The sequence below is a fragment of the Ischnura elegans genome, chromosome 5 (assembly GCF_921293095.1).
Source record: "Ischnura elegans chromosome 5, ioIscEleg1.1, whole genome shotgun sequence".
In the NCBI taxonomy this organism is placed as follows: Eukaryota; Metazoa; Arthropoda; class Insecta; order Odonata; family Coenagrionidae; genus Ischnura; species Ischnura elegans.
Genome location: NC_060250.1, coordinates 66,215,999 through 66,243,544, shown reverse-complemented (window position 1 = coordinate 66,243,544; position 27,546 = coordinate 66,215,999). Strand labels below are relative to the sequence as shown.

General features: G+C 37.2%; 1 protein-coding gene across 1 annotated transcript; it reads left to right on the top strand.

Annotated features, from left to right (window-relative positions):
* Positions 1-3: 3 nt before the first annotated feature.
* LOC124158993 (transcription initiation factor TFIID subunit 4) lies at positions 4-27,342 on the top strand. Its single transcript, XM_046534452.1, has 13 exons — positions 4-1,364; positions 1,987-2,196; positions 5,214-5,309; positions 5,992-6,204; positions 6,386-6,511; positions 6,636-6,752; positions 7,599-7,987; positions 14,477-14,643; positions 14,902-15,032; positions 15,544-15,726; positions 23,249-23,371; positions 24,222-24,272; positions 25,011-27,342. Exons 1-13 carry the CDS (start codon positions 282-284, stop codon positions 25,122-25,124), a joined length of 3,003 nt encoding a protein of 1,000 aa, XP_046390408.1. The 5' UTR covers positions 4-281; the 3' UTR covers positions 25,125-27,342.
* The last annotated feature ends 204 nt before the right edge of the window (positions 27,343-27,546 follow it).

Below are 27,546 nucleotides of genomic sequence, written 5' to 3'. Positions count from 1 at the left end.
CGAAATGTATTATTAGAAGACACACAACGATCTATACTTGTAGTTGGAGTTATTATCAGCATTACTTCGGAATTAAAAATATCAGCACTACTAAAGGTGCGTTTTGAAACACTATAGAACGAATATATTCGCTAATATCATAAAACAATGATTCTGTCAATAATATAAACAGTGCGCTACTAAAACTTCAATTTTTATTTGCCGTTGAGGGCAATGCACTGTGGGTACACTTTGTTTTCCGCGCATGCGCAATTCACTTTTTAGTTGGATTTCGGCAGAAAATGGCGTCGGCGAAGTTCCTGGAGGAAGCTCTCAGTACAGATGTCGATGAATCAGCAGTCAGTGCCATAGTAGGTTCCCTTGAGACACAGTTAGTAACAGCAACACCCCCAGTTACCAGCCAACTAGGTGTATCAGCAGCAGTGAATCAAAATCACGTGAACAGTGCAATTGCTAATGGGAGCACAGTCTCAACACAAAAACATGGTGTTTCGAACGGTGGCTCAGATTCAGTGAATATTATTTTAAACCCCGACCCTAATAAAACTATTGTCACTACTGCACTTCCAAGTGGAAGTCTTGTGACCCCCAATGTTGTTAATACCGTTGTGGCGCCTTTACACGGCGCAGTCCCTACCAGTGGGTTTATGAACCAAGTCACTACCAGTGCGACCCAAGCGAACTTGGCTACGCTCACTAAAACTCATGACGCAGTGAAAATTGTGTATCCAGCTAGTAGTCAGACATTAACGTCCAGTGGTGGTGTTAACATAAATAATCGAGTTTCTTTCCCTACTCAGACGGTTGCCACACTCCCCAATGGTAATTTAGGTCTTGCAACATCTCTTCAATCTCAAACTGTTTTGAATGCTGTAACGTCTAGTGTTCAGAGTATGGTGTCACAAACTCACACGCAACCTCTTTCAAATGTTGCAAAGCAGATTGGTGGTGTAGGAGTGATTGGTGTTGATCAAGGTAAAGGGCCTGGGGCGGCTCTGGTCATCAAAACAAACAATTCAGCTGTGACGCAGGGAGGCGCGTTGGCCGCAGGTGTAGTGTCTGTACCCATGACTGTGAACACCACGATGACATTGACAGGATCTCATGTAAATACTGGTGTAACTGCAACAACATCGGGTGTGTCAGGGGTTGTAACGCTAGCTAAACCCATTACTCACAGTGTAGGAACCTCACAAACAATGGTAGGAAATCCTTCTACCACTCTCTTACCTGCGAGTGTACAGATAGTGAATGTTAATGCGGTTAGACCTGGTGCACCAACGCAACCGGGACAGAAAGCTATACCACCGAGGGTAGTCATTGGTGCTCCTCATATGGTTGGTGCTAGGCCTGGTCAGCCTGGGGTGAGCTTCTACAGTATATTTTTTCATTGTTGTTGACATTATAATTTTTTTATTTCCCTGCGCAGGGTTATTTTATTTAAGTTTTTATCTTCGTGGTCATTATTTTCTATAGGATAATTATTAATATTGATTAGTATTCCAACTATTCTCAATTAATCAATTTTCTTATTTATTCCATCATTGACATAGGTTTTATTTTGCGGACAATTTTATGTTATATGTATAATGTTTGCGTGTACGAAGTGGGAATTACATTTTCATTTGATGTGAAGAACTCCTTGGTATGTCTATTCTTTAACCGTGATTAGGCAATGGTTTCAGTTCGAGTGTTGATCTTACTCGGGTCCCGCCCCCTATGAGGGCGCTAGTGTACGCTCGGCGTGGAGGCGGGAAGCGGTCATGGATTCAAAATAAAGCGGGACGGTCATTTACCGAATTTCCCGCTATTGTTTTCAATTTTACGTATTTATAAATTGTTAATGCTTATTTTTTTGTCTTGGCATACAAAAGACATTGGAAGTTTGTTCTAAAATTGAAGTTTGACCTTGTAATAAAAACTGTTAGCCATGCATTGGCAATCATTTTGTGTGTGATCTAATAATCGTTTTCTACTCATTTTCAGCAAATAACTTTGCAAACACTACAAGGTCTACAACCTGGGACCCAAGGTCACTTGTTGTTGAAGACTGAAAATGGACAATATCAACTTTTGCGAGTTGGACCAGCGCCAACCACACCAGCTACTCTCACGCCTAATAACAGTGCAACAAATATCACCAACACAACAACTTATCGTCTTCAATCCGTCCCTGCCGTTAGTAACATTGCATCTGTAAGTAAAATATCTCTCTTTATTTACTCATAAATTATGGTTGTGATAGATATCATGTCATGTCTTGTTAGAGTTAACAATCCCAATTGTTGAATGAAATGCGTGGATAATCTATATCATGGTATGGTATTATGTGGAAGAATTGTGATCATAATGTTGCTGTGGAGTATAAAACACCCCTGTTCTTAGATCAATATACATTTTTTATTCAAGTTGCTTATATTTTTTTTTAAGATTGTAGAAAGTGAATAATAAATTATGAATTATTATTGATTGAACTTGATTTTAAGATTACTCCTCTCTTGTTTAACTTCTCTTTCAAAAAATCAAAAGTGACCTACTTAAAAGCGTTTAAAATTATAATAATGTAGTCTAATCTAGGAATCCATATTTTTGATATTTTATAATCAATGCAAAAGAGATATAGTCTATGCATATGTGTTAGTGGTAATCAGAACTATGTAACATTCCTATCTAGGTAGAGCAAAAGTTAAGGCGTTTATTTCCAATAATGATAAAAATTGACAGATTTGAATGCTAACAGAACCTTTCTTTAAGTCTAAAATTATCTTATGTATTTGTGTAATTATGGTGTTTTGTCATATGATGAGATTATATGTAACAATTTTAAATAAGATCACCATGAATGCTTTGTTGTGGTAGGAAACCAAATTAAGCTTTCTTTTATGTGTCCTAGTCAGGTGGCATTGGAGCTTTAAAATATATATTTTTTTTTTCTTAGGGATATCCTGACATTTTAATCTCTTTGGGCATGTATTTCTTTTATTCAGATCAATGTTGCTTAAATATCCATTGCGGATGGCTTTATTTTGACATCAAACCATTTTCTTGGTTATATTGGCTCATAATTCAATTTTACCATCAATATTTTTGTACTGTCACTCTATTAGTTGCGGTAAATTTACATGGAATACAAAGCTCCTCTTTTAAGAATCCCCCCCATTTAAAATTGCTTAGTCAGCATGGCATAAGACTTAACAATCTATATTCTGTTGTGAATCCTCCCTCTTTTTTCTTTTCACGACACCCTTCCTTATATCATAGTTCTCTTCCCCTAATAGTACCTCTCCGTAATTCCGTCCGTAATTCTCTTTATTTCATCTGGTAGTTTCCTCCTATCATCCAGCATGTCTAGAACTTCCTCATTCCTTTTCGTATCCTTCAACTCATCTTCTCCATTTTCATCTTTACTCACACCTTAAATGACTTGCACACTTTAAAATAGTCATATTGTGCCATCTGCTCAAGTTTGTTTTTATCTAACTATGTGATCATAGCTTTTTGTGATTTATTAAGTGACTTGTTTGAAATGGCAATGATCAAGTTATTTATGTTTCACCCAATTACATCCAACCAGATTTATACTGTTCTACAATCATTGTCAAGGTATACGAAGAAGGGGCTGTGTAACTGTTGAATGCTAGGTTGGAAATATTTAAAATGTGCAAAACGTCAATAAGTTGACATATCTCCCTCTCTTTGTATTAAAGTCTCTCCCTCCCTTTAGTCCACCGACTAAAACTAATTATTGTCGCTTACATGCATGGAATATGTCTAATAAGAATTGGATCATTCAGATGTTATTGTTATTACTTGGACCTGCAGAATTATACATCTGGTCATTTAAGTGTAAGCAATCGAAAGTCACTCTGCTGTCCTTTACCTGAGAGGCATTACAGACCATAGACACAAAGAAAGATATATCAAAGCACTGGATTTTAATTTAGCATTTTTGAATCTAGTAAAAAGATTATCAAGGAGAAATGAATTATCTCAATGAAAGGTAATTTGTAAGGGTGCTATGTTGTCTTCAGAAAGAAGGGTGGGATTTGAGGCGTTCAGATGGTCAGTCAAGAGGGAAATATTTTATTTTGTTTGCTGGATTATTTTTAATCGTTCTAAAGTATTTAATTTCATCCTTTAATTTGTGTAAGGAAGACTTGCTTTATGTAATCAGGATTATGGATAGTTGCAGGATATGTTTCCTGACAAGGAACTTCCATTCCATAGGTTATCAATTTTGGTGATTTCTAACTTGTATACTGAAATTTCAATATTTTTAGCCTATGATTGTCGGGCTCAACACTCTTAAGTTTTCCAATATCAAAAGTGATATCGTTATTGTGTGGGATTTTAGAGTACATATATGATTGGGGTATCAAATGAAATTCTAAACTTTTGGGAGTATCGTTTCTCCTTCCTCTTCCTAATTATGACTATTTGTTGATTGCTCATTTACAGTTATAACAACAGCATGAAGCTTGAGTGCCAGTAAACTTTATTTTTTATTAATAAATTAAATACAAGTATCATTGCAATGTGGATAAATTCCACTCAATTTCATAAGAATTCTAGAAGAATGATGGGATGTAATTGATTAAAATAATGGCCTCTGGGTTTCTCCACATCTGCAGGGAATATTCGCAATGTCGCAATCACCATATTGTCTATTTCCTTCTCCTCTTTTCAGAAAAAGTTAGAATTCGGCAGGCTCCATAGTCTTATCATGATATCAGCATATTATTGAGGGAAAAATAGATGGGCTAATCCCAGATAGGATGATGCCTAAATTTCTCTCAAAATAGCCAGTCTGGGTATTATTTGAACTGCTGTGCTGCCTACTGATGATGTTGCTTCCAATTTTCCCTCTTCCTATCCATTCCTACCCCTCTGATCCTGTTTCTTGGCGATATGCCTTGCTTGTTATGGCAAGATTCCTGAGATCCTTTTAACTACATCCCCTACTACAGTTGTACTGGTGAAAAATCAGAGGTCATGAGGCCTGTATCCTGGGAAGTAATCCATTTGGGACCAATTTCCATTGACCTTTATTCCCAATCAGCATTTACCAAACCTATTCAGTAAATTGCTTCAAACTCTAGTGGGGGTACACAACTATTGGAGGATAATATTTCAACCTTTTCAATTTCTTATAATAATTTTGATGGTTTTTTTATCTTCATATTCACCCTGAAGGTAATATGTTATTGTTGCAGCATGCCACTGTCACTGTTGCTGCGACCACGCCAACTACAACAAATATCCCTCAAAACCAAAGTCCTGTCACCACATCTCAAAATGCTAATTTGCAGGTATGTATAAGAGTATGTCTCTGCAAAACTCTTCTCATTATTTTTTGGCATTATTAGTGATTTAATGTTATTTAATTTCTCATCTTTTATTCTTTATTAATTTGGTTTTGAGAGGCCTTAATTGTGGTAAATCATTGTGACCTGGTCTAATTGATGGTTTAAAAAAATAAATATGTTGTGGCCCTAGAGTAATTAAATATTCGTAGCAATTCTGTCTTGTTTGCATTGGTATTTTGGCACGATAATTCTGTTTTGGAATTTCAAAGCATTTTATGGGCATTTTTAATACTCGAGCCTGTTTTCACTTTCACCAAGTTGATTGGATATTTTGGATGATATCTGATGAATTGAAAGATTTTATTATATGTTTGAATTTTTAATGCCCATACATGACGCTTTGTATTGTAATTGTCTTGAAACCTTCCCCTGAGAATTTGAGTTTTGCCTTGCTGATATAATATGGTTTCAAGGAAGGTGATTGGGTACTTCTTAATTGAGATGGTGCCATGTTTAATCAAATTTTAAAACAATATAACCCATTGCATTCTTTAGTAAAATTGTTTTGATTTCCCTTTGCCCAAAATGATAGGTCACTTTTTTTAGGTTTGCTATTGTATCAAAGTTTGATGGCAATGCAAAAATGAAGTTCTTGTGGTAATTGTCATGATTCTTTTCTTTTCAGCGAAATGCGATGGATTCTACCAAAGAAAAATGTCGGAAATTTTTAGCTAATTTATTGGAGCTCTCAAGCAGAGAACCCAGATCAGTGGAAAGGAATGTTAGAACATTAATACAGGAACTCATTGATGCTAAGGTGGAGCCAGAGGAGTTTTGTGATCGTTTGGAAAGATTGCTGAATGCATCTCCGCAGCCATGTCTAATCGGATTCCTTAAGGTATAGTGGTCAATATTTTAATTATATACTTTGTTTCCTGAAATAATTTGGTTCTAAATTATATGGATGTTTGTGGATGCACAATTTATCATTATTTATGCACCAATAGTGTGTGTGCGATATTGTTGCAATTGTTCTAAGGGAAATCAGGTGCTTAATATTTTTTCTCATTATTTTACAGAAAAGTTTGCCTTTGCTGCGGCAGTCTCTTGTCACCAAAGAGCTTGTTATTGATGGCATTAGACCACCACCTCATACTGTTGTCTTTTCTGTATCTCCTTCTGGTGCCATGGTACCTCAAATACAGGTGACACTTGTTGCTAAAAATTGCATAATATTTGTCTTGTATCTCATATGTGTTGCTTTTGGCTGTTTTGTTTTCTTGAGAACGATAACTAAGCACTGATCACTGATTTTATTTTCTCTTTCAGATTCGACAGCCAGTTTCTACTCAGGTCCGTGTAATGTCTCCTGCGAACGCCACGCATGGACTGGGAGTTTCATCTCTTCCTAGGCCTGGTCCAGCTATTCAGCACCGTTTAGTAGCTGTGAGTGTTAAACATGAGCCATGCATCTGCAAAATTAATGTATTAATAGTAGCAATGTATTTTTATTAAATTTTTATTTGCTGTATGAAATATGCAAATGACATTTTAGCCATATGGTGGGGATTCTCATGAAAAGGTACTTAATTTCATTTCATAGTTAATTGGAGAAGTTATCTGAGATAGATGATATGGAGTTCATTTGTGGCAATAGAGCTAATTCAGTTCATAATTTGACTTTAAAATTTGAAATTCACATGATGATGGGAAAGGTCCTCTTTTCCGGTAAATCATCATAAATTGTGTATTTTGTTAGTTTGGAAATTCATAATTAAAGTAATTCTCATGCAAATCCTAAATTTTTGCCAATGGTGTGTTTCACAAATGTTTCAAATTATTGATCCACTGATTATGTTACATATATTACAATGAACTGTTTACATATGAAATCGTTTGAATTTTAGTTCCAATAGCAAAAGAAAGCCAATGGTCATAAATGGCCCTTGACAAAAAAATATTTTCATTGGCATGGATACCTGGAGATTTATGGCTGCTTACTGCAGTATCAGGTGTAATGAAAATGCTTCATTGGTAGCATCAGTTAACAGCAGGCAAAAATTAAATTTCCTTCCAAATTGTGAGAAAAGAAGGAAGCTAACCAGTTAAAACATTTTTTTGCAATCTACCACTACTGAAATTAGCATGAAGTTCTGATGTTTGTAACCCTGTCAATTATTCCTCGGCTCGTCTTTTAAATGAAAGAGCTGCAATTGTATGACTTTAGTATGATCCTCTTTGAATATCCCTGTGAGCAATTGTTGACTTTGCCAACCTTGTATTTCTTTGCAGAAATGTCCCCCCCAGGCTGTCGTGAGGCCGCAACCTCCCCCTGTAACCCCTCCTCCACCTCCTCCAAAGCTGGTGTCACCAGCTACTCCCGCAACCCTCTCGCTGCCCCTTCCCCTTCCTCTCTCGCCGCACATAGGAGGGCTCTTACCAGCAGCAGCAATCACCACGACCACAACCACCACCATCTCTTCAACGATCACATCAACACCATCTGTTGCCGTGACCACCTCATCCCCTATGCCTGGAGTCTCTCATGTGGTAACGTCTGTCACTCCAACTCCCTCAGTACCAACACTTCATGTAAGACCACCAGTTCCACCTCCACCTGTAATTCCGAAGCCCATAATCAAGGAGAAGGAAAAGAAGTTTTCATCATCTTCAGCGTACACGTATGTATTCATTTGATTCATCATATTTGTCTTTGTGTTTATGTTTTTTGGTAGAAGTAAACTTTGTGAGACTATCTATCATTAAAATGAATGCCCTACTGTGGTGGCCTTAATTTTTTTCTCTTTAGTACTTTTTATTCCTTCTGAACATCTTTATATTGGCCAAGTTAAATATTCACCGTACATGTTTAGGAAATAATTTGGGTTTGTGTAATTGTACTGTTCTGCAGTGGTGCTGTCATGACATTGCAGGATTTCAGTGGCATACAGTGCAACCTCGTTAAAGCGAGTATGGGCTATAGCGACACCCCCGCTATTACGAGAGATAGCTGATGCACCGTCAATTGACCCTATAATAAGCGTGTTAAAAAATTCGTTTTTACGAGACCCTTTCGGTGTTGGCTCTCGCCATTGCGAGGGTTTCACCGCCGGAAGAGTTTCATCAAGACTCCTTAACCTTTGTAATTGCTAGCGATCTGTTAGAAATGAAGTTAATGGAGTGCTCAGTCTCAAATTTATGTGGTAAACTGGCGTTCGATAAATATAATGATTGACAAAACAATGCTTTGCATGATTTTTATTCAGTGCGGCGCTTATAAATTGTTTGAATAGTTAGTCGTTATTTGAGTAAGGAAATTTAGTGATGCAAAAAAACATCGCCTTTCGTCTGGATTTATGCTTACGTTTATCGGATAGATGATTATCTGTCGCCGCACCACTCCTGTTCCTGTATATCTGTTAGCAACAGGTATATTGGCTATTATTTGCTCCACCTCCGGTAAAGCGACTATTGGCTATAGCGAGTGTTTATTAGTGCACCGTGGGGTGTCGTTATATCGAGGTTTCACTGTATGTGTTTGTTTGTGCATTTTTTTTAAATTTAAGATGACACCAGCTGGGCTGTTGAAACTGTCGTACAAACAAACTTATGGAAACAAATGTCGTACAAACAAACAAGCTTATGCAGCCGAAAACATGGATTGAATCTCTGATATCATAATTTGGGTTTTAACTGGATCAAAGAAAATATTTTGGTTAATTTGCTTTTAATTTGAAATAAATCATAGGAAATAAAAATTCACCCCTAAAAAATGAAAAGCCTTAGGGCAAAATTTGCTTGCATTTTATTGCCCACTTTAGTATGTGGTTTTTCACATTTGGAACAAAAATGAACTATTGACTCAAAGGTTAAGGTAGCAAGAAAAATTCAGGAAAGTTAGGTTTATATAAAGTTGTGAATAAAGTGATACTGACTAAGCAAAAGTCTCTTAATACACAAAAGTAAGAGGAAAATTGTCAACAGTGATCACGGGCCTATCCCACTCAGTTCCCTTTATTCCATCTGTGAATAATCATTTTTTTATTAATCCGCCATTCAAATTCTTTAAGAGTTAAACTTATTCTGGGTGTCCAGCGACAGGTAAAATCGGGCATTCGGTAGTTTCCTTCACCGAAGAAAACAAAAGCCATTGATTGCTATTCGTTACCCAATATTAGTTTATTCTTAATATGCAAATTATTTGGTTTTAAAAGTCCTAGTGTAGACAAATGTGAATGGTCAATTTTAACCTCATTTGAAAAAGGCCAGATTGGCACCTATGTGATGCCACTCCACGTGACGTCACAGGGATCTTGATGCTATACGAATAGAAAGGAGTTTTACATCATCTGAGATTACCTATGCCTGCATTAGGTACAGAGCTCAGGGAAATATCTCTTAATAATCACCCATTGAAATTGACTATGGTCGGAAAGTTTCCTTTGTTTGATAGGGTATTAACCTATTCAGTGCGAAGCACATCAATAGATGTGGTCCCGTCCAAGGCGAGATACAGAGGACGTCAATTGATGTGTTCTGCTGAATGGGCCGGGAGCCCTTTCTTCACCTCCGTACGTGACTAATATCCAATTCTGAGACTTCTGATCTTGTGAATGGCCTTCAGCAAGCTTCCCTCTTTCAAACCGTGTGCAACGTTTGTAAAAAGTAGAGATGGGTCAAATAGCAGATTTCTGAAACTCGAATATCGAATTCGAATATTTAATCATTAATATAATTTTTGTTTTTTTCCCGGCGAACAATTGCAGTGAAGTTTTCTCGGGTTTCACACCGGGTCAGGTCCTCCATTTCTCCTTCCAACGTTTCGATGTACAACTCGCCCATCGTCTTCAGGGCTTCAGGAATCCAATGATTCAGGAATTCATTCAGGATTAATGGAATATTTTAATTTTACGGAAACAATTTGGGCATATAGTTGATTCATCTAACATCTCTTTCAAACTTCCTAAGGGGACACACCACCTCGCGAAAAAGTGATTGCATGCCGTCTCAGCATTTACACTGCTACGTTGGATTTCTGTCTAATGTATACATTCTTATCTACCAAATGCCATTTCAGCGGTATGCCCAACAGAAACTCAGCTTCATCCAACTTCTTATTTTCACAGGTAGCTCGCTTTACCCTCAGTCCTACAGTCAAGTACTAGCGGACAATCAGAGGCCTTTTGCAAAATATACGTGCTTCTCCACCAGATTTTCTTCTTCAATTATTATCAGTTCATCTTTGAAAGTTCTCACGATGTAAGCAGATGAATTCGAATTGCTAGCAGGGAGAAACCAAATACCCTGAGAAAATATCCCTTCGACTGTGACAGTAGAGATTTATGGCATAACTCATAAATTGTAACTTGATGTATGTTTTTGAAAAAAATACCACATCAACTTCCAAGCTCAGTTGCGAGGATATCGAGTTTCGCCAGAATGCTAAGTCTCTGTCGTATTTTGACAATTATTTCCTTGCGTAAAATGCTTAAATAAAGTCAGAAATACATCGTGTTAGGTCTTATTCTTTATTAAATTATGTGCACATTACTAATATTTCAATCCAATAAAGGTGTAATGGCAGTTGCCGAAAGTTATTGTTAGACACCTTTTGGACTAATAGATGACTCATGCAGCAATTGACCTCCAGAAATGGGGAACTTCAAATCAGGTAGACAGAAATAAGACAGAGAAAGAGGGAAGGGTGAAACATGATTCTATTATTCTCCTGTAACTTCTATTTTTTTTTGTGCTTTTGATTTATGGTGTTTGTAATATGAACCCTGTGCGAGCTGGGGCCTTTTGTTTGATTTCGGAGAGGAGGAAAGAGTCGGAGGAGGGGAAGGGCTGATGGACGGAGGGGGTAGCAGATTTTTGGGAATTGTGCTACATAGTTACTATCCCACGGCACCGAGGTTCTCCTGGTGGGGGAAACCGGGGATTTTCGTATTTTTTCACCCCATCATCTCATCATTTTCGGTTCCCCACGTCGAACTCTTTTCATCGGTCTAATCCGCAAATTTGATGTAGTTCGTCAACTGGATTAAAACGGCGATGCATGCACTAAACGACTAGAGTTCTCTACATTTGTCCGAGTCAACTACCAATGACGTGCGTGTGACTGTGTATGGCACAAAATTCAAAGTATTCGAGATCGTAACTTTAGCATAATTATTGGAGATCTCGAATAGCGAATACTTTCTAGTATTCGCGTGTTTGCGGATACTATTTGCACATCTCTAGTAAAAAGCATTATTTGAATGAAAGTTATGGCACGGAAACCTCCCTCTATTTCTTTCTTATTTTAACGGCTGATTTTGACAACTTTAATGAAAATCAGGCCTGCATTGAATTTGTTAATAAACCTAAACTAAGCCAAGTGCTACCTGCTAGCAGGGTACTCTGCTACCTGTTAACAGCCTGTATTGTAGTGGCGCTCATAGCCTCGCACCAAGGTGGACTCATACGGCAGCAGCCGGAACCAGAATGACATCACACGGGCTTTTCCCGGCATTGATACTTAGCCGTCAGGTTTTCGCGTGCTTGAAAATTTTCACTTTTCATTTAATCGCAAAAAATAGATATCGTCATCTAAAAGCGTGAAGTACGTACTCCAGGAGTAATAAACTTTTTGATTTAGGCAATTAAAAAAATGGGAAACCACCCTATTGTGGAGAGATTTTTATTCCCTGGAATTATGCATGAATTATTTGTGAATATTTGCTCCAACAGGGAATTTCAAAATCTTTTATTCCACGTGAAATATTGCCAGTTCTGCACCAATTTTCTGGTCTAAAGTGAGTTTGTCGTAATTTTATGTGTAGTATCTTATTTGAATTTTTACAGCCGCATCGAAATGAAGTATTTCAGACGAGGTAACAGAATCAAAATGTCTAGCACTATTGACTCAAGTGAAGTTCAAAAACAAAAAATAATAGAGTGCCAGGTGACGTCAACATCTACTTAATAGGTTGAAGTAGCTTCTTGGCTTCCATTGAATACATTTAAATTTTAAATAGAATGTGTGCTAACTAACCCATTTTTTGTCCTCGTAAATATGTTAATATAATATTATCTAAAAGTATTGAAGTAATATTTGGTGTTTTAAAAATTCTAAATCTGTCGCAGTAACCATATAAGATTAACCTGGAATTTTGTAAAATTTCCCTGGAAAACTTGGAATTATACATGAATTTTTCTGCTTTGATTGGCTGGACACCCTCATATTTTAATAGTTATCCTTTTCCCAAAATCCCAATGCCTTTTAAAAATTTTTCTACGATTTCGCAACCTCAGCCTTGTTCTGCCCTCACCCTTCACACTAGGGGCGCAGCTAGGAATTAAGGCTAGGGGGGGTTTTAGGCATATGTAATACTGAGGTGTCTGGGGGTGTGGAATACCCACCAGGGTAAGCGGGGAGGTGTGGGGGCATTCCTTCAGAAACATTTCAAGATATATAGTTCAAAATGGTGAGTTTTACGGCTTTCGGAGGAATATTTTATTAATGTTTACTCTATTCTGTAAGTAATATTAATCCAATTAAGTAAAACGGATTAAACTTAAAAACATTTCTGAGCCCTGGGGAGAGTTTTATCCCCCAAAACCTCCCCTCGCTGCGCCACTGCTTCACACACCCCAGTCCTCCCCCTAACACCAGCACAAGCGGATAGCCTCCACTCCTGTCACCCTTACTCTTCTGCGTTGTGTCCCTTTCTCTTTCCCCTCTCATCCTCCTGCCCATAGCCCTCTTCCTCCTCTCCTATGATCATTGGTTTCTCCTTAAGCTGTGGTGTCCAATATCCTTCCCTCCTATCTTCTTCAGACCTCCACATCTATGCACCACCCACCCTCACATTTTTTACATTGGTTTCCATTGCCCCCAATCCCTTTCTTATTTAACTCTTAGCATGCCAGCTGTTTTTGTTACTTTTCAAAAATCCTAAGTCTGTTTTGGAGTTGTCTCACCATTTCGTCAATTGACGTGATTGGCTCGCTGATTGTTAATTTAGGTCAGCCTCTCTTCCTCTTCATTTTCGACCTTGCATTGGAAGTACCTATTTTTCACTTCAGCTTGCTAAGGAGGCCCACATAGTGTGCCAAAATGCTTATCCAATCTTTTCCTCATCCCCTCCTGAACCTTGACAACACTCCTATTGAGCTTATTTCTCCTGGAATATGACTGGCTTCATTCCCATAGCTTTCAATTATCAGGAAATCTCTGTTGTTATTTCTTCCTGTGTCTATGTTGTGTTGTTGAAGACATTGGTGGGTGAGTGAATGGGTGAGCGACTGTGTCCTGAGTGTGTGGGTGTACATCTTCGAACTACTAGGCATCCCTGGCAGGGTCTCTCAAGCTTTGTGAAGAATCCCGGGTTGCAGACCAAGACGCCTTAGTTTGGGTCCCTGCAGCCCTCACAAAGTATCTTGTTTTGGTTGTTTGTGAGCATGTGTGTGATTTTTTGCAAGTTTGGTCTGTGTGCTAAAACCCTTCCCCAAATTTGTCCATAAATAACATGAGGTGATTTTGGTGACTTTTGGACACTCTCACCCCTTTCCTCTAATCTCATGTGAGATAGTTCAAAATGTGTCTTGCCAGTGTAAATAAATTCATTTATGCTTCATTGCATTGGATTTGGTAATAAAAAAATTTGTTTAAATATGTTTTTTAAGATTAGTTATGGCTAGAATTTAAGATTACTAAGATGGTAGTCTAGAATCACAGTGTACGTTTTGCTATATCCAACCCAGGTTCCTTGCAACTTTACACTGTTTCTTACGGAAAAAAAATTCTATGGTACTTGTCAAGACCTCTCCCCCACGTTAGATTAGGTGAGAATTGGCTTGACTTCCTCATCCCCTCCCCAAGTGTCTCACGTTATTAATGGATGCCCCCCTTCCCACACACCGACACAGTGATTAATTTTTGCACGATGGACGAGCATTGGGAGATATCATATAGCCATTTGAATCTTTTCTTTCTGTATTGTATCTTTGAGGCTCATATCTCATGTTTTCTACTGTTATAGAATATGACTATGAGAAGTGTTTTTTGTGGTGATTTCAATGCTAACACAACAACTTTATGTCATACATTTGTGGATGATTGTGATCAAAACTTTAATTTGTCACAATGAATTATATTTATTATTGGTGTTGTGATTGCTTTTCAGGGGAGATGATGACATCAATGATGTTGCAGCAATGGGAGGTGTAAATTTAGCTGAGGAGACTCAGAGGATTTTAGGATCAACTGAATTTGTTGGGACTCAAATCAGATCTTGTAAAGATGAAATATTTCTTCATTCTGTACCCTTACAACTTAAAATCAAACAAATAGGTAAGTAGTATTTCAATACAAATATATGATAAACATTTTAATATCTTTAAAGCAAGTTTCTTCAATTATTGTCAGACAAAGTTACCCTTTCATTCTGTAATTTATTCCCTTGAGCTTTAAAAATAATAATTAGTTATTTAGTCATGGAAGCAAAATCATATACTGAATACTAACTTAGAAAACTCAAAGGTTCAATTTATTTCTTTCATGCATTTCAATGACAAGTTTATACTAGCAGAACTTCTTTTTCTTTTATAGTTGCGAAACATGGTTTGGAAGAACCATCCTCTGAGGTGGCTGCTCTTATATCACATGCAACGCAAGAGAGGTTAAAAAACATAGTTGAAAAATTAGCAGTTATAGCAGAACATAGGTTAGACATGATCAAGGTAATTTCATTGGTTTTTCTTTATTTTATTTTTTTATACCTTGTGTCTTTCTTGCATCAGATATAATTTTGAAATTGTGTGAGTCATTCAGTCATTGTACTGTAAGTACCAGAGATTTGAAGTAAAGTATTTATCATTGTTTTCATGTATTGCCAATTTTAATTTCATCGTGACTGAGTTATTTTACCTTCAGAATAAGTTCTTGTAAATGAGAAGTCAGCATGCACTAAATATGTGTTGAAAAATATCATTTCTCTAGTAATAATTTTACCTGTATTCTAATAATTTTAAGTAAGCATATCCATCAATTGAATTAGGATTTTATGTTAACGTTCATTGTAGACATTGTAGGTTGTAAGAGTTAGAGAGTGTGTTTGTGAACTGTTAAAGTTCAGTTGAAATATTATTTTTTCCTTGGTTGTTTTTCGCTCGTTTGTATGACACATTTGGTCCTCTGAAATGTAGTGTACTTCATGCCATGAAGCATTTTATACTTTGTTGTTAATTGCAGATGGATCCAAGGTATGAAGTTTCACAAGATGTTAAAGCTCAACTTAAGTTCTTGGAAGAGCTGGATAGGTTAGAGCGAAAAAGGCACGAAGAGCGAGAAAGGGAGATGCTTTTAAGGGCAGCGAAAAGCAGATCAAAGTCAGAAGATCCAGAGCAAGCCAAGCTTAAAGCAAAAGCCAAAGAAGTAAGTTATATAATGGTTACAATCTCTAGTTATAAAAAATCGTTCCTTGAGTGTAGATTTTGCGACTTTACATAAAGAGTTGATCCAGGTTTAATCTGGTGGAATTCTAAAATATTTGGTAAATTAAAACATACTTTTTGTGGAAAATTAGTATGAAGTTTTAATTTACCTTATAATAATAATAATAATCACCGTATAAGCGTGTGTAAGAGGCGCACACGTGTAAGAGGCGCACCCCTATTTTGAGCATCGAAGTTATAAAGAAAAACATTTTGCGGCATTTTTTTATATCCTATCGTGCGGTGTTGCAGACGTATGCCTGGAATTTCGACAGTTATCGAAATTTCCTCTTTCAACACTAATTGAAAGAGGAAATTTTGATAACTGCGGCAGTAATAGCGGCATAAGAGGGAGTAGAAAGAGTTCCGATCCTCTCTTCGCATACGCCGTTGCTCTACGATGCTATTAAACAATTTTGTTTAAAAGCTCTCGCAGGAGTATTGCAATAGAATTGTAGCCGTGGAAAATTTTAAGGCAAAACAGAACAGGCATATAGCATGAACCTTCCCAAGAGATGGGACAACAATCAGGACAATCTCAGTGCCGTAGGATAATAACCACGTCGTAGATTTAACGGAACTACACTCGGCCCTCCATCAGCTAATGCCTCTGCCGTTTTTTTTCCTTTCCGAGGCCCCACAGGAAAATAAGAAAATATCAAGTTACAGGGGAACAATGAAAATGTGTGTCATCCCTACCCATCTCACCGACTGACCTTTTTCAGTCTACCAGGTTCAATTCTCCTTGTTTCTGGAGGCCAAATACTAGGTGAGTCACCTACTGAGCACGGAGATATCTCGATACCTTTCAGCAATTGTATGACACGCATGAGGTTCTTAAAAGAATGAGACCTAACGCGACGTATATCTGACGGCATTTAAGTTTTTTGAGCTCTAATTGATTGACACAAAGATTTATAGTTAAAACAAGGCTACTAATATTCAACATAGTCCAAACAGCACAATTTCGGAAGAAACAAGCGTAGCATAAGCGCATTCAAACAAGACGAGACGGATTGGAAACTTCAGGCAATGCAAACTGCGTGTATCACATTGCTGCGCCTTTGCCCCTTCGCTTTAAAGGCAACAACGTCACATGCAAGATCGGACGTGTTCTTCCCTTGCTCCTTCGCTCATAGCCTCGTAGCTTGAAATACGAAGGGGAGGGAGCGCGCTCCTTCCCGTCAACCTCTCCTTCAGCGCTCCTCACTTATAAGCTTATTTCCGATTTCTTCTATCCACCATTTAGTCCAACAATGAACACATTCGTTCGAATTTTTTACACAGCAGGTTTTGACACCAAAATAATCTTCAGTTGCAAAAATCCTCTTATTAGCGTCTGAAGATGATTTTTGACAAATCAGGTGCTCAGCGTAATGGAAATTGCTTGGCAAGACAGATGCTGACTATTAACCCGGTATGTCCTTCAAAACTACGTGTTTTTCTACGTTTGACAAGCGATTACTATACGCAGAATAATTGCCGCGGGATGCCCACTCGTGGCAGTAAATTTAGCGCGCGCTCCGCAGCGAATCACCCCGCACGATCTTTTCCATGTTCACCTCGGGGGTACCGACGTGACGGCGCAATGCTTAAAAGAAATGCAAACAGGAGCATTTAAAAAATATGTCACTAAGGGAGAAACTCCCCTGCCTGCTGCTTGATTTTGACCCAGGGTTTCAGATGACTGACTCACGCTGAAAACCAAGGCCACTCAGTTCCCCTTGGACTTGCGGCTGGTGAAGGGGAGGGAGGAAATAAGAAGTTTGTGTAAGAGGCGCACTCCCATTTTCGGCTGCAATTTCTGGGAAAAAAGGTGCGCCTGTTACACGCGCTTATACGGTATTTATTTGCCCAAAGACCAAGTACATTTGAAATATACAAGATGTAAGGCACATCAAAATCATTAGTATGTACATATACAATTCAAAGAGGATAATTATCTGTTCTCAAAATCTATATACGAAGGTTTAAATGTCCTTATTAAGGTCAACAGAGTAATACATATATTTCAGTAATAGCCTTTTTAATTTACACTTAAACAAATTGATGTTGTTCACATTTTTTATACATGTAGGTAGTTTGTTAACATCAAAGTGACCAACTATGCCCCCACCCGAGTTACTCACTCAGGTGACTCAGATGACTCAAGTTCATCATATCTTCTTCTGTATTTCACTTTTTAATAACTACAGTAGACTCTCAATTATACGAAGTCAGTGGGACCAGAAAATTGGCACTTCGTAAAATCGAGTTTCGAAATTTCAAACCTTTTTCATAGGTCACGAAAACATGTTCGCTTTTGTTTCTTCCGCTCTTTTTTGTCTTTAGTGGCCTTATTTAAATGTTTTCGGTGGTTATTCACGGTAGAATTGTTAGAAAAGGCTTTTTGTTATCGTTTTATGCTGTGAAAGATCGTTAAATAATTATACAGGCGGTCCCCGACTTTCGTACACAATGCATTCCGGAAAACTTGTACGAAATTCGAATGTACGAAAGTCGAATGTACGAAAGTCGAACCATTGACTTCCATACTAATTAGGAGTTACGCTCCAAAAGAGCGGAATATACATACTAAAACCTTTTTTTCACGGATTTTATTTCAATTGACTTAATTTTAATAACATGTTAATAAAACTCCTCAAATCATCTAATTTCTTTCGACAATATGCAGAAAATGCAAATAAAAGTTTAAAAAACAAGAACTCCGTTGGCTGTCGAGTGAAACTTCCTCTTGGCGTTTAAGTTGACATTCCACTTATTACGTCCACTATAAATAAGAAGACATATCAAGAAGCATAACAAAATGTAGTTGTTGAACCCGCACTCTGGATACATTTTAATGTTTACATCAAAATTCGACATTTGGCAGGTGACATTCGTGATCGGGTATATTTCGCATGTTATTCAAAAAAGACAAAAGACAAATGGAATTCGGGTGATATTTCGTGCAATATCGTTGCTGAAGGTGTACATGAATTAAAGAGCACTCAAACGAAAAAACACAATTAGAAAGAAGATCTTACTAGTTTTATTGAAAGCTATTTGATGATGTCTAGTCGACTTCTTTTGAAAAATATCTACAATGAAGGCTTTCTTCTTCTCTTGATAAAGGAGCCTATAGCAGGCACTCTCTCTCTCCCAAATAAATCACCTAGATTAGAGTCAACTACCAGCAATTCCCTTCATTATATACGTTCGTATTGTTCGCATATACTGCCATTTGAAACAATTGAATGTTGGGATGCGCAATAAACATCTCGGGAATTTAAAAAAAATTACAGACCAACGTCCGAAAGTCCGAATTTAGCGTACGAAAGTCAAGTTAAAGGTGTCAATTTTGAACGTACAAAAGTGCCAATTGTACGAAAGTCGAGTGTACGAAAGTCGAGGACCGCCTGTACCACCATAAAATTCCCATTTCTTGTATATACATTTATATCAACGATAGCTTAAGAAATTCCTGACCAGTTTAGAAAACGTAATCAAATAATGAATTGCAAAGTTTATTATAAGAATTTAATGCTATAAATTTGTGGTTAGGAGCAAATAGCAACTATTAAGTACGCATAAGATATTTGTTTTTAATGCCCGCGGAATTTTAGTGGCAGCCGGCCTAGCCATACTCTAAGGGCCTAACTGCCACTTATGTCGCCCTCTATCGCTCAGTGACGAGAGAAAGAAGAAAAACGAGGGCCTTAACCCGTTTCCAAAATAACCTTTGTAAGTTAATATTTCGAGTTACTCCGTATTTTCAGCTGAATGTGCTATCTTTTCAATTACAGTGCAACCTCGATATAACGACACCCCACGGTGCACTAATTAACACTCGCTATAGCGAATTGTCGCTTTACCGGAGGTGGAGCAAATAATAGCCAATATACCTGTTGTACAGGAACAGGAGTGGTGCGGCGACATAAACATCTATCCGATAAACGTAAGCATAAATCCAGGCGAAAGGCGATGTTTTTTTGCATCACTAAATTTCCTTACTCAAATAACGACTAACTATTCAAACAATTTATAAGCGCCGCACTGAATAAAAATCATGCAAAGCATTGGTTCGTCAATCATTATATTTATCGAACGACAGTTTACCACATAAATTTGAGACTGAGCACTCCATTAACTTCATTTCTAACAGATCGCTAGCAATTACAGAGGTTACGGAGTCTTGATGAAAGTCTTCCGGCGGTGAAACCCTCGCTATGGCGAGAGCCAACATCGAAAGGGTCTCGTAAAAACGAATTTTTTAACACTCTTATGATAGGGTCAATTGACGGTGCATCAGCTATCTCTCGTAATAGCGGGGGTGTCGCTATAGCCCGTACTTGCTTTAACGAGGTTCCACTGTAGTTATTTTCGTTGAGTTTCAGTTACGATCATAAATTACGTGGGATATTATTATCTTCTGGCGAATATTTGAAGTAAATTCTGTTTGAGTTCTCCGTCCAGCTACTGTGCTCCATCATCTTTGCAGACGTTACTATGAAAGACTTTATTCTTCATGAGGACCATATTCTTCATACCGGGTGCAAGGTGCTATGTTCATGTAGGATGTCTCTCTTCTTTTATGCCGACAGGAGCAACATTCCATTATTGGAGAAATAAAGAGAGAAATGATATAATCTACATTGATTGTTTTCCTACTAGAGACGTTTCATCATTTCTCAACGTGTGTGAAGTATTGGTTCACTTGCGTGAATTCCCAAAAATGACGTGCAAAAACCTGTACCTTCACCTCATTTAGTTTTCGTGTTCCTTTCTCCATGGTATTGAAAGTTATGCAAAGGATCATTGGCATAGAGAAAAGATTTTCTTAGTTTTAGCACTAAAAAAATGTCGTGCCATAATAGTAAATAAATATAGAGTGAAAAGAGCAAAGAAAATAATTTCAATTGAAAAGTCAGCTGAGAAGAAGAGAGACAATTTTAGGCACTGCACAGTCAGAGAACGTTCCCAGTGGGTGGGGTGAATAAGAGTGGGATGGGGATTGCCTGACGAAAGAAGTGTGGTCAGCATAACGAGTGGTGAAGGGGGCAGGAGAAAGAAGGATGGGGAAAGGGCCTCTGTCTCAGTCTACGTTTGGGGGCTGTATTTTTCTACGACGCACTCAAGCTCCGTAACCTTAGGGAGGGAGTGAATGGGAAATGCCGGGGAAGGAGGGGTTTGTGATGCATAAGGTGGGAGTCAGCAAGATCAGCAGAAGGCTACAGGAGGGAGTAAACAAAGATTTTGGAAAGAAAGATCTCTCAGCATGGGAGAACGGGGAGGCGCGCAAGATGAAGTTCATGGTTAGAGTTAGAAGTGCGTCTTCATTACGAGTAGCCTTGAAAATAAGTTGGTGGTAAATAGAGCCCAATACTTAAGATATTTAAGTTGTTTATTCAGGAAGGCTAGTATATACAGGAAAAGATATTACCCAAAAAAATCTGTTATTTTTTTGCTTTTTGCCCTTCTCCATCGCTGCTTCCACCATGGTTTCTCACTTGCATAAATGGGAATTAAATTGGGGATCTAAATCGTTAGCCAGATCAAAACATCATAATGTTTGGAGGGCAGCGGATACTTCTTTTTTATTTGGTGAAATTTCTTCCTCACTTTCATCTTCGTCGTCACTGCTATTATGACTAGTCCCGGCCGCTGCTTCTTCCGACATAGGTACCGGCGTCGCATTGTTGCAAGCCTGGTGATAATCGTCTAGGGCAATATAATCATTCAATGTTGCGCGCTGTGCTCCTCCTGCTTTTTTCAAGTATTTTTCAAATATCATCTTTTAAGCCTCTAATCTCCTCCGCAATTTCATCCGCTGCAGCTTCCTGAAGGTATACGTAACGAATCAACCATAGCCGTGATATTATAGCAGTAGAAGTACATACTAGTAGGCTTGTTGTATCAATTACCAACCTCGAGAACATCCTCATGATGCGCTATCAAAGGGAATCCGGCCGATTTCCAGCAATTTGCGATTTTAGTGGAGGAAATCAAGTACGTCTTTGAACCGTGTTTCTGCGATGAAAAATAACAATTGTATTAATTTGGCCATTTTAGCAAAGTTAACAGAATCGTTATTTCTCATCACAGAAACACAGTTCAGAGACGTACTTGATTGGCTGCTTGGCGGGAGTGTGATGCAAACAATCATTTTTTGATGATGGCATTGATTGATAGATTTTCAAAATGCAGTCAGAGCGGTCACTTTTGGGGAGGGAGGCCCACCGCTCGGAGGGTCGATGAGAGGGGCCAGCGAGGGTGAGCTCGTCGAGGAAAGGGTCCCGGATTAGGGACCCTTCGAAGTGCTTCGGTGAAAGTGCATGGCAGGGAGGAAGAAAAAGTACGTTCACGGCAGCCTGCCTTGCGAATGTACCAGGTACATTCACAACAGTGCAAAGGGTTAAGTAGGAGTGTACGAAATACCCCACGCAACCTTCCTGACGCGCTAAACTACGAAGTATTGTCGATGCGATGTTTACGAATAGGCACGTAAATCGGGGCATTATATCAGTCGCGATATTTTTACTGAACTCCTACTTCCCCTAAATTCCCACCGTGAGGTTTTAGGCGAACCCTTTCTCTCCAAAGTTGCACTATCATTTACGATTTCACAATTTTGATGGACCACAGTCGAAAGCGCTGACCTTTTTAGCTACTTACGTCCGCGTAACTAGTTTTGTTGACAAATATTTAGCCGTAGTTCGTATAAACGAATGCCATTTGCTCCTGGGGACCGAGCCGAGGTTCGTAATTTCAAAACATTTCGTATAATCAAAACTTCGTGTAATCGAAAGCGCCATGTATTTACCATAGGCTTTTCCCCGGGACCGCAATAATACTTCGTGTAATCGAAAACTTCGTAAAATCCTGCTTCGTATAATCAAGAGTTTACTGTAATACTAGAATAATAATGAATCACTAGAATTTTTACATTTTCACTACAACTTTTAATAAATAACCACTAGAATATTGATAATATGACAGGCTTCATTCCCATAGCTTTCAATTATAAGATAAATCTCTGTTGTTATTCCTTCGTGTGTCTATGTTGTGTTGTTGTATATTTATTTAGTTGTTATTTATTACTTTTTAAGGTCAAATTAGGCTGTTTTTTTATTTAAGTCAATGAATAAATATTGTAAGTAATAATAAGTATTGTTTGTTTAAAATACCTCTTTTTATTCTTTCCTAACTGATAATTCAAGCCTTCTACTTGTCTTTCTTGTTAATTATTGGAAATACTACCATTATTATTAAAAATCACCCTAGCTGACATTATGACAGTTGCTCTTGCTGTCGGCATCTTGTTACCTTTCAAGTACTCTTGCGTTGCTTGCAGGACATTTTATTTGTTGTGGTAATGCATTGGAATATTTACCACCTCTCATGAATTATGTTTTAGTTTCATGAAATCCCATCAATTTCCAGTCAAATTTGTTCAAGTACTATTTCGCTCTGTTGTTTTACAGATGCAGAGAGCAGAAATGGAAGAACTGCGTCAACGGGAGGCCAATCTAACAGCCCTGCAAGCCATCGGACCAAGGAAAAAGCCAAAACTTGAGACCAGTAGTTCTTCTGGTAGTCCTGGACAGGTACAATCATTTCTTTTATTTTTGATGAAACTAGTGCTTCCTTTAAAGAAATTTTACTTGCACATTGTAACGTTTTAACTTCCTCGTAAACTTCACAAATATGGTTAATACGGTATATAAACATTTTTTAAGTTCTTTCGGCAAAATTGTCTGGAGCGGCGACGTGCACACCCGCACGCCAAAATTTTCACAGCCATACTCCCTCTATTCTCTCTTCAGCACCATAAACAACAATTACCCTCCATTATAACTTGCCTCATTGTTTTTCTCCCATTAATTGTTGCATTAAAATTTAACTCAACATTAATTGTTACATTTACCCCATTAAAATAAAATTTGTTAGGGATGGAAAACATTTTCTTTTGAAAGCCTTCAAAAAACTACTATTTTTAGACAAAGCAACTTTAACAATTTGGTGACCATATCCTTATTTATATTTTACAATCAAAGTCCCAACATAATGGAATAACCAGACTTATCATGCCACAACAATTTGTCAAGTCTATGTAAGTTAACCAGTTTTCTTGCATATTCATCATATACTTGGAATGTAGGACCAAGGGCATTTGACGATGTATCGATCTGAATCCTATCAGGAACTATTTTTAACTCTGATATTTTTATATGTTATTCAGTTTTGTATTACCTTTAGAGCATATTTTTCTGCTGTACATACTTTCATGATTTATTGTCAACAAGGAAGTACATACGTGATCAACAAAATGTTCATTTGTCTAGTCAGTTGAAATTTTATATTTTCGTAATTTAATCAACCTATTCTCATATCTGTATTTTCATTTTCTTCAATATTACGTTGGTGAGTAATTATTATTTTTTTTCTTTTTAACAGGCGGGTAGTGGAGCGTTGAATTCTACAATTAGTAATCCTAATCGAACACAGGTATGGAAAATTTATCTTATATCTAGGTAAAATCTTACCATTTGCTATTCTTTAAATCCTATACCTGGGATGTCTTTTTGTGATGTGCTCATTTTCATCAATGTGATGTGTGTTTTCATTTCAACTTTATGCTTTTACTCATTTGTAGTGGTTTTGTCTGTATAAATTTTATGAAGTTTCCCAGAAATCATTTAACCTTGAATTTTTTCTTTAATGCTTAAATTTTAAATAGTTTCGATTGATTAACATAATTGAATTATATAACCCTGAAAAATTTATAAATGCAGTCAGATTCTGCAAAAAAATTTTAATGATGCCATTTTAAAATCTGTTGTCCAAAATAAAGGATGAAGGTTTTAGGTGACTGCTGTATTGGTCATACCACTGGTGGACAATCATAATTAGTTTCTTAAATCCATCCTTAGGATTTAAAATTCTATGTAAAGATACTGCCTGCATTGGCTATAAAGTGTTGTCACCATCAACATAGTCCAATGAAATAATATCAGAAAATATGGAAATGAATGACTTGAGTTTGCTTTTTGGTGCAAGGTGAAAAATGGATTATTTCATTTGAATAATTTTTTGATTAGACTAAAATTTGAACCCAGTTTTCTTTATTTCAAGAATGGGTATTTCTGCGTCTCCCCTAACTTGTGCATACTATGGAATAAAAAGTCCTCTGTGGATTAATGTTTGGGTTTCTAAGTTAATTTTTCTTTGTTTTATCTTCTGCAGCTTCCATTGCGACCTCGGGTGAAAAGGGTGAATCTCAGAGATCTTCTTTTTCTACTTGAACAAGAAAAGGAAACATGTAGAACACCGCTTTTGTATAAAGCATTCTTGAAGTGAAGTATCTTCCAGAATGCATGTACTGAAATTTAGATATCCTTCATCAAGGAAGTGACCTACACTTTTCTGCAGTGAACTTGCCTCATTAAGGCTCTGCATTTGTGATTAATATATTTGTGCTTGATAACACAGATATTTTTTGAGCCTAATATGCTGTGAATCAGCTGACTTTGGCCCATGAGAAATGCAACATTAGAAGTTGTGAGTCGAACTGTCCATCATGTGTTTTATAATGTGTACAAAAGATTTTTTAAACAAAGAGAACACCAAAACCTGATTAATATATAATAAATATATTTAATGTTATTTCACCTCACAATTTCCATGATAGTTTCATGTTTGGGTTTGTTATGCAAAAGTGATATGCATCTGTCTAATGAGCGTGTGAACTAGTATGAGGGAAATAAGTATCTGAGATGCAAACACTCTTTATACAGAAAATGACCACGATTTTTGTTACACGATTGACTTGTTTCTGTTAAGGGTGATTATTGCTGAAATATACTGTCAGAGAGAAAGTCGCACCACTGCCAATTCCTGGTGAATGTTAAAGATCTGATGGAAAAAGAAATAATTTCTTTTTGCTACAGAAAACATGGTGGTTAAAATTTCGGTGTGAATTTTTGAACTAGAGAGGTGCTAGTGGTGTTTGGAATGGAGGTATTCTTTATTTCTCATGTCAGAACGAAACTTATCCAAGCTAGACTCTCAGTTTTCCTTTAGTTTTAGTAAATATTCTGCAAAAATTTATTGTGGCCTTTAGAATAATATGAACATTCATATGCTGTCTTCCTCTTTTGATACTATCAGACATAAGGTGTCCTTTACTCCCTTTTTACTAAAAATATTCCCCAAAAAATTGGATGTTTGTGATGTTAACTTCAGTTTTACCAAATGTTACGCTTGCATATCTGTTACATTTTGTGAATACCTTTTTGTTGTTTTTACGAGTTAATCAAATGCATATTATATGTTACTGCACTATAATTTAACATTCCAATGTTATTTCTTACATAATATACAAAAATTAATTACAAACGGTACACTTAAGTTTCACAAGAACTTAGTTTTCTCTATCCAGACACACTTTGTAAATAATTAATAGGGAAATGGTTTTGAGCAAATACGGAGCGGTTGGATTAATTAAGTGGAAATGAAATTGCTTGCAGCATTCCTTATGATGGTTTTTCAAAATCGTTATTGAACGCTAGGTATATGTAGGTGAACTAACTCCCTATGCTACTGAGAAGTAATAAAACCTTTCCCACACATATAAGTGATGAATGGTGAGGTCATTTATTGATGGTCATCCAGTGTACCTGAGTCATTTGGTATATGTAGAAATACAGTTATTTTTACGCAAGGCAACCAGCCTGGTGATTAATTGTGGCTAACATGGAATAAACAAGTGCACTTGACATAGAAATCTTCAATTCCTTGGAAACTTTGGTGAGAGTTCGGTATAGTTTTGGAAACATTGCTGGATGTTCATAACTTGAACTGTCTTATAGAATAGTGATGGATACATTTGACAACACATGCTTGTTTAACTTTGAATAGCTTACTTTTATTAAAGAACATGGTCAGTGCTTGAATTTGTTCTATGATTGTAGTATGTGGAGTCATTTAAGTTACTGGCAGATTTCATTGACATTGATTTTAGTGTGGTGGAAATCTAGTTATTCTCCTCTCTTAACCTGAAGTGTTGTGCAACACCTCTTGACAAATGGTGGAAGTGTCTATAAAGTGCAGTGATAAACCTAAGGCTCAAGCACTCATCTTCAGGATATTTTGAGGCCTTCTTCTCTGATAAGGAAATGGAGTCGAACCATTGGTTGTTTCAGTTGTCCCATTTGAGATGAGTACCTTTGTTGTTATCAGATTTGAGGAAGTGAAGACTTCGTTTCTGAAAGACCTGTAAGCAAATGTGCTGCGGATGAAATTTACTGGATCATTTTGAAAGGAATGTTTTACAAACAACTGTGAAAATCATCAATGGCCCATTGTATATAGAGATGTACATAAAATGTTTATTACGTGTGTATCCAGTAGTGTAAGCTAGAAAACATTATTTTGTATATTTCTCTGGGGCCATTTTTGAAATCTGGTTATGTGTTAGAAATTAAAATGATGCAATCTTTTGTAAACATGGCTTCATAATGTTCTATTTGTGAAGGTACTTGTAAATATTATCTTAATACAGAGCACAATTACATGATTTCTGATCAAATTCATCTATGCTCCGTGCAAGATGTTTGATAATACAGTGAAGATTTGTGGGACCATTTAAGTGAGGTTTTATGCCATTTAAGTCTTACGTATCACTTTCCCTGTAGTTACTAAAATTAATAGTATTTTATTATTAAGTCAACCAGTAGATCTAAGCGTCTATACTGAGTCAGTGTTTAAAATATTTTATTCT

Coding starts and splice junctions, on each gene's coding strand:
- LOC124158993 (XM_046534452.1), top strand. CDS start 282: ATGGCGTCGGCGAAGTTCCTGGAGGAAGCTCTCAGTACAGATGTCGAT. Junction 6,205..6,385: donor GTCTAATCGGATTCCTTAAG/GTATAGTGGTCA, acceptor ATTATTTTACAG/AAAAGTTTGCCTTTGCTGCG. Junction 7,988..14,476: donor TCATCATCTTCAGCGTACAC/GTATGTATTCAT, acceptor ATTGCTTTTCAG/GGGAGATGATGACATCAATG.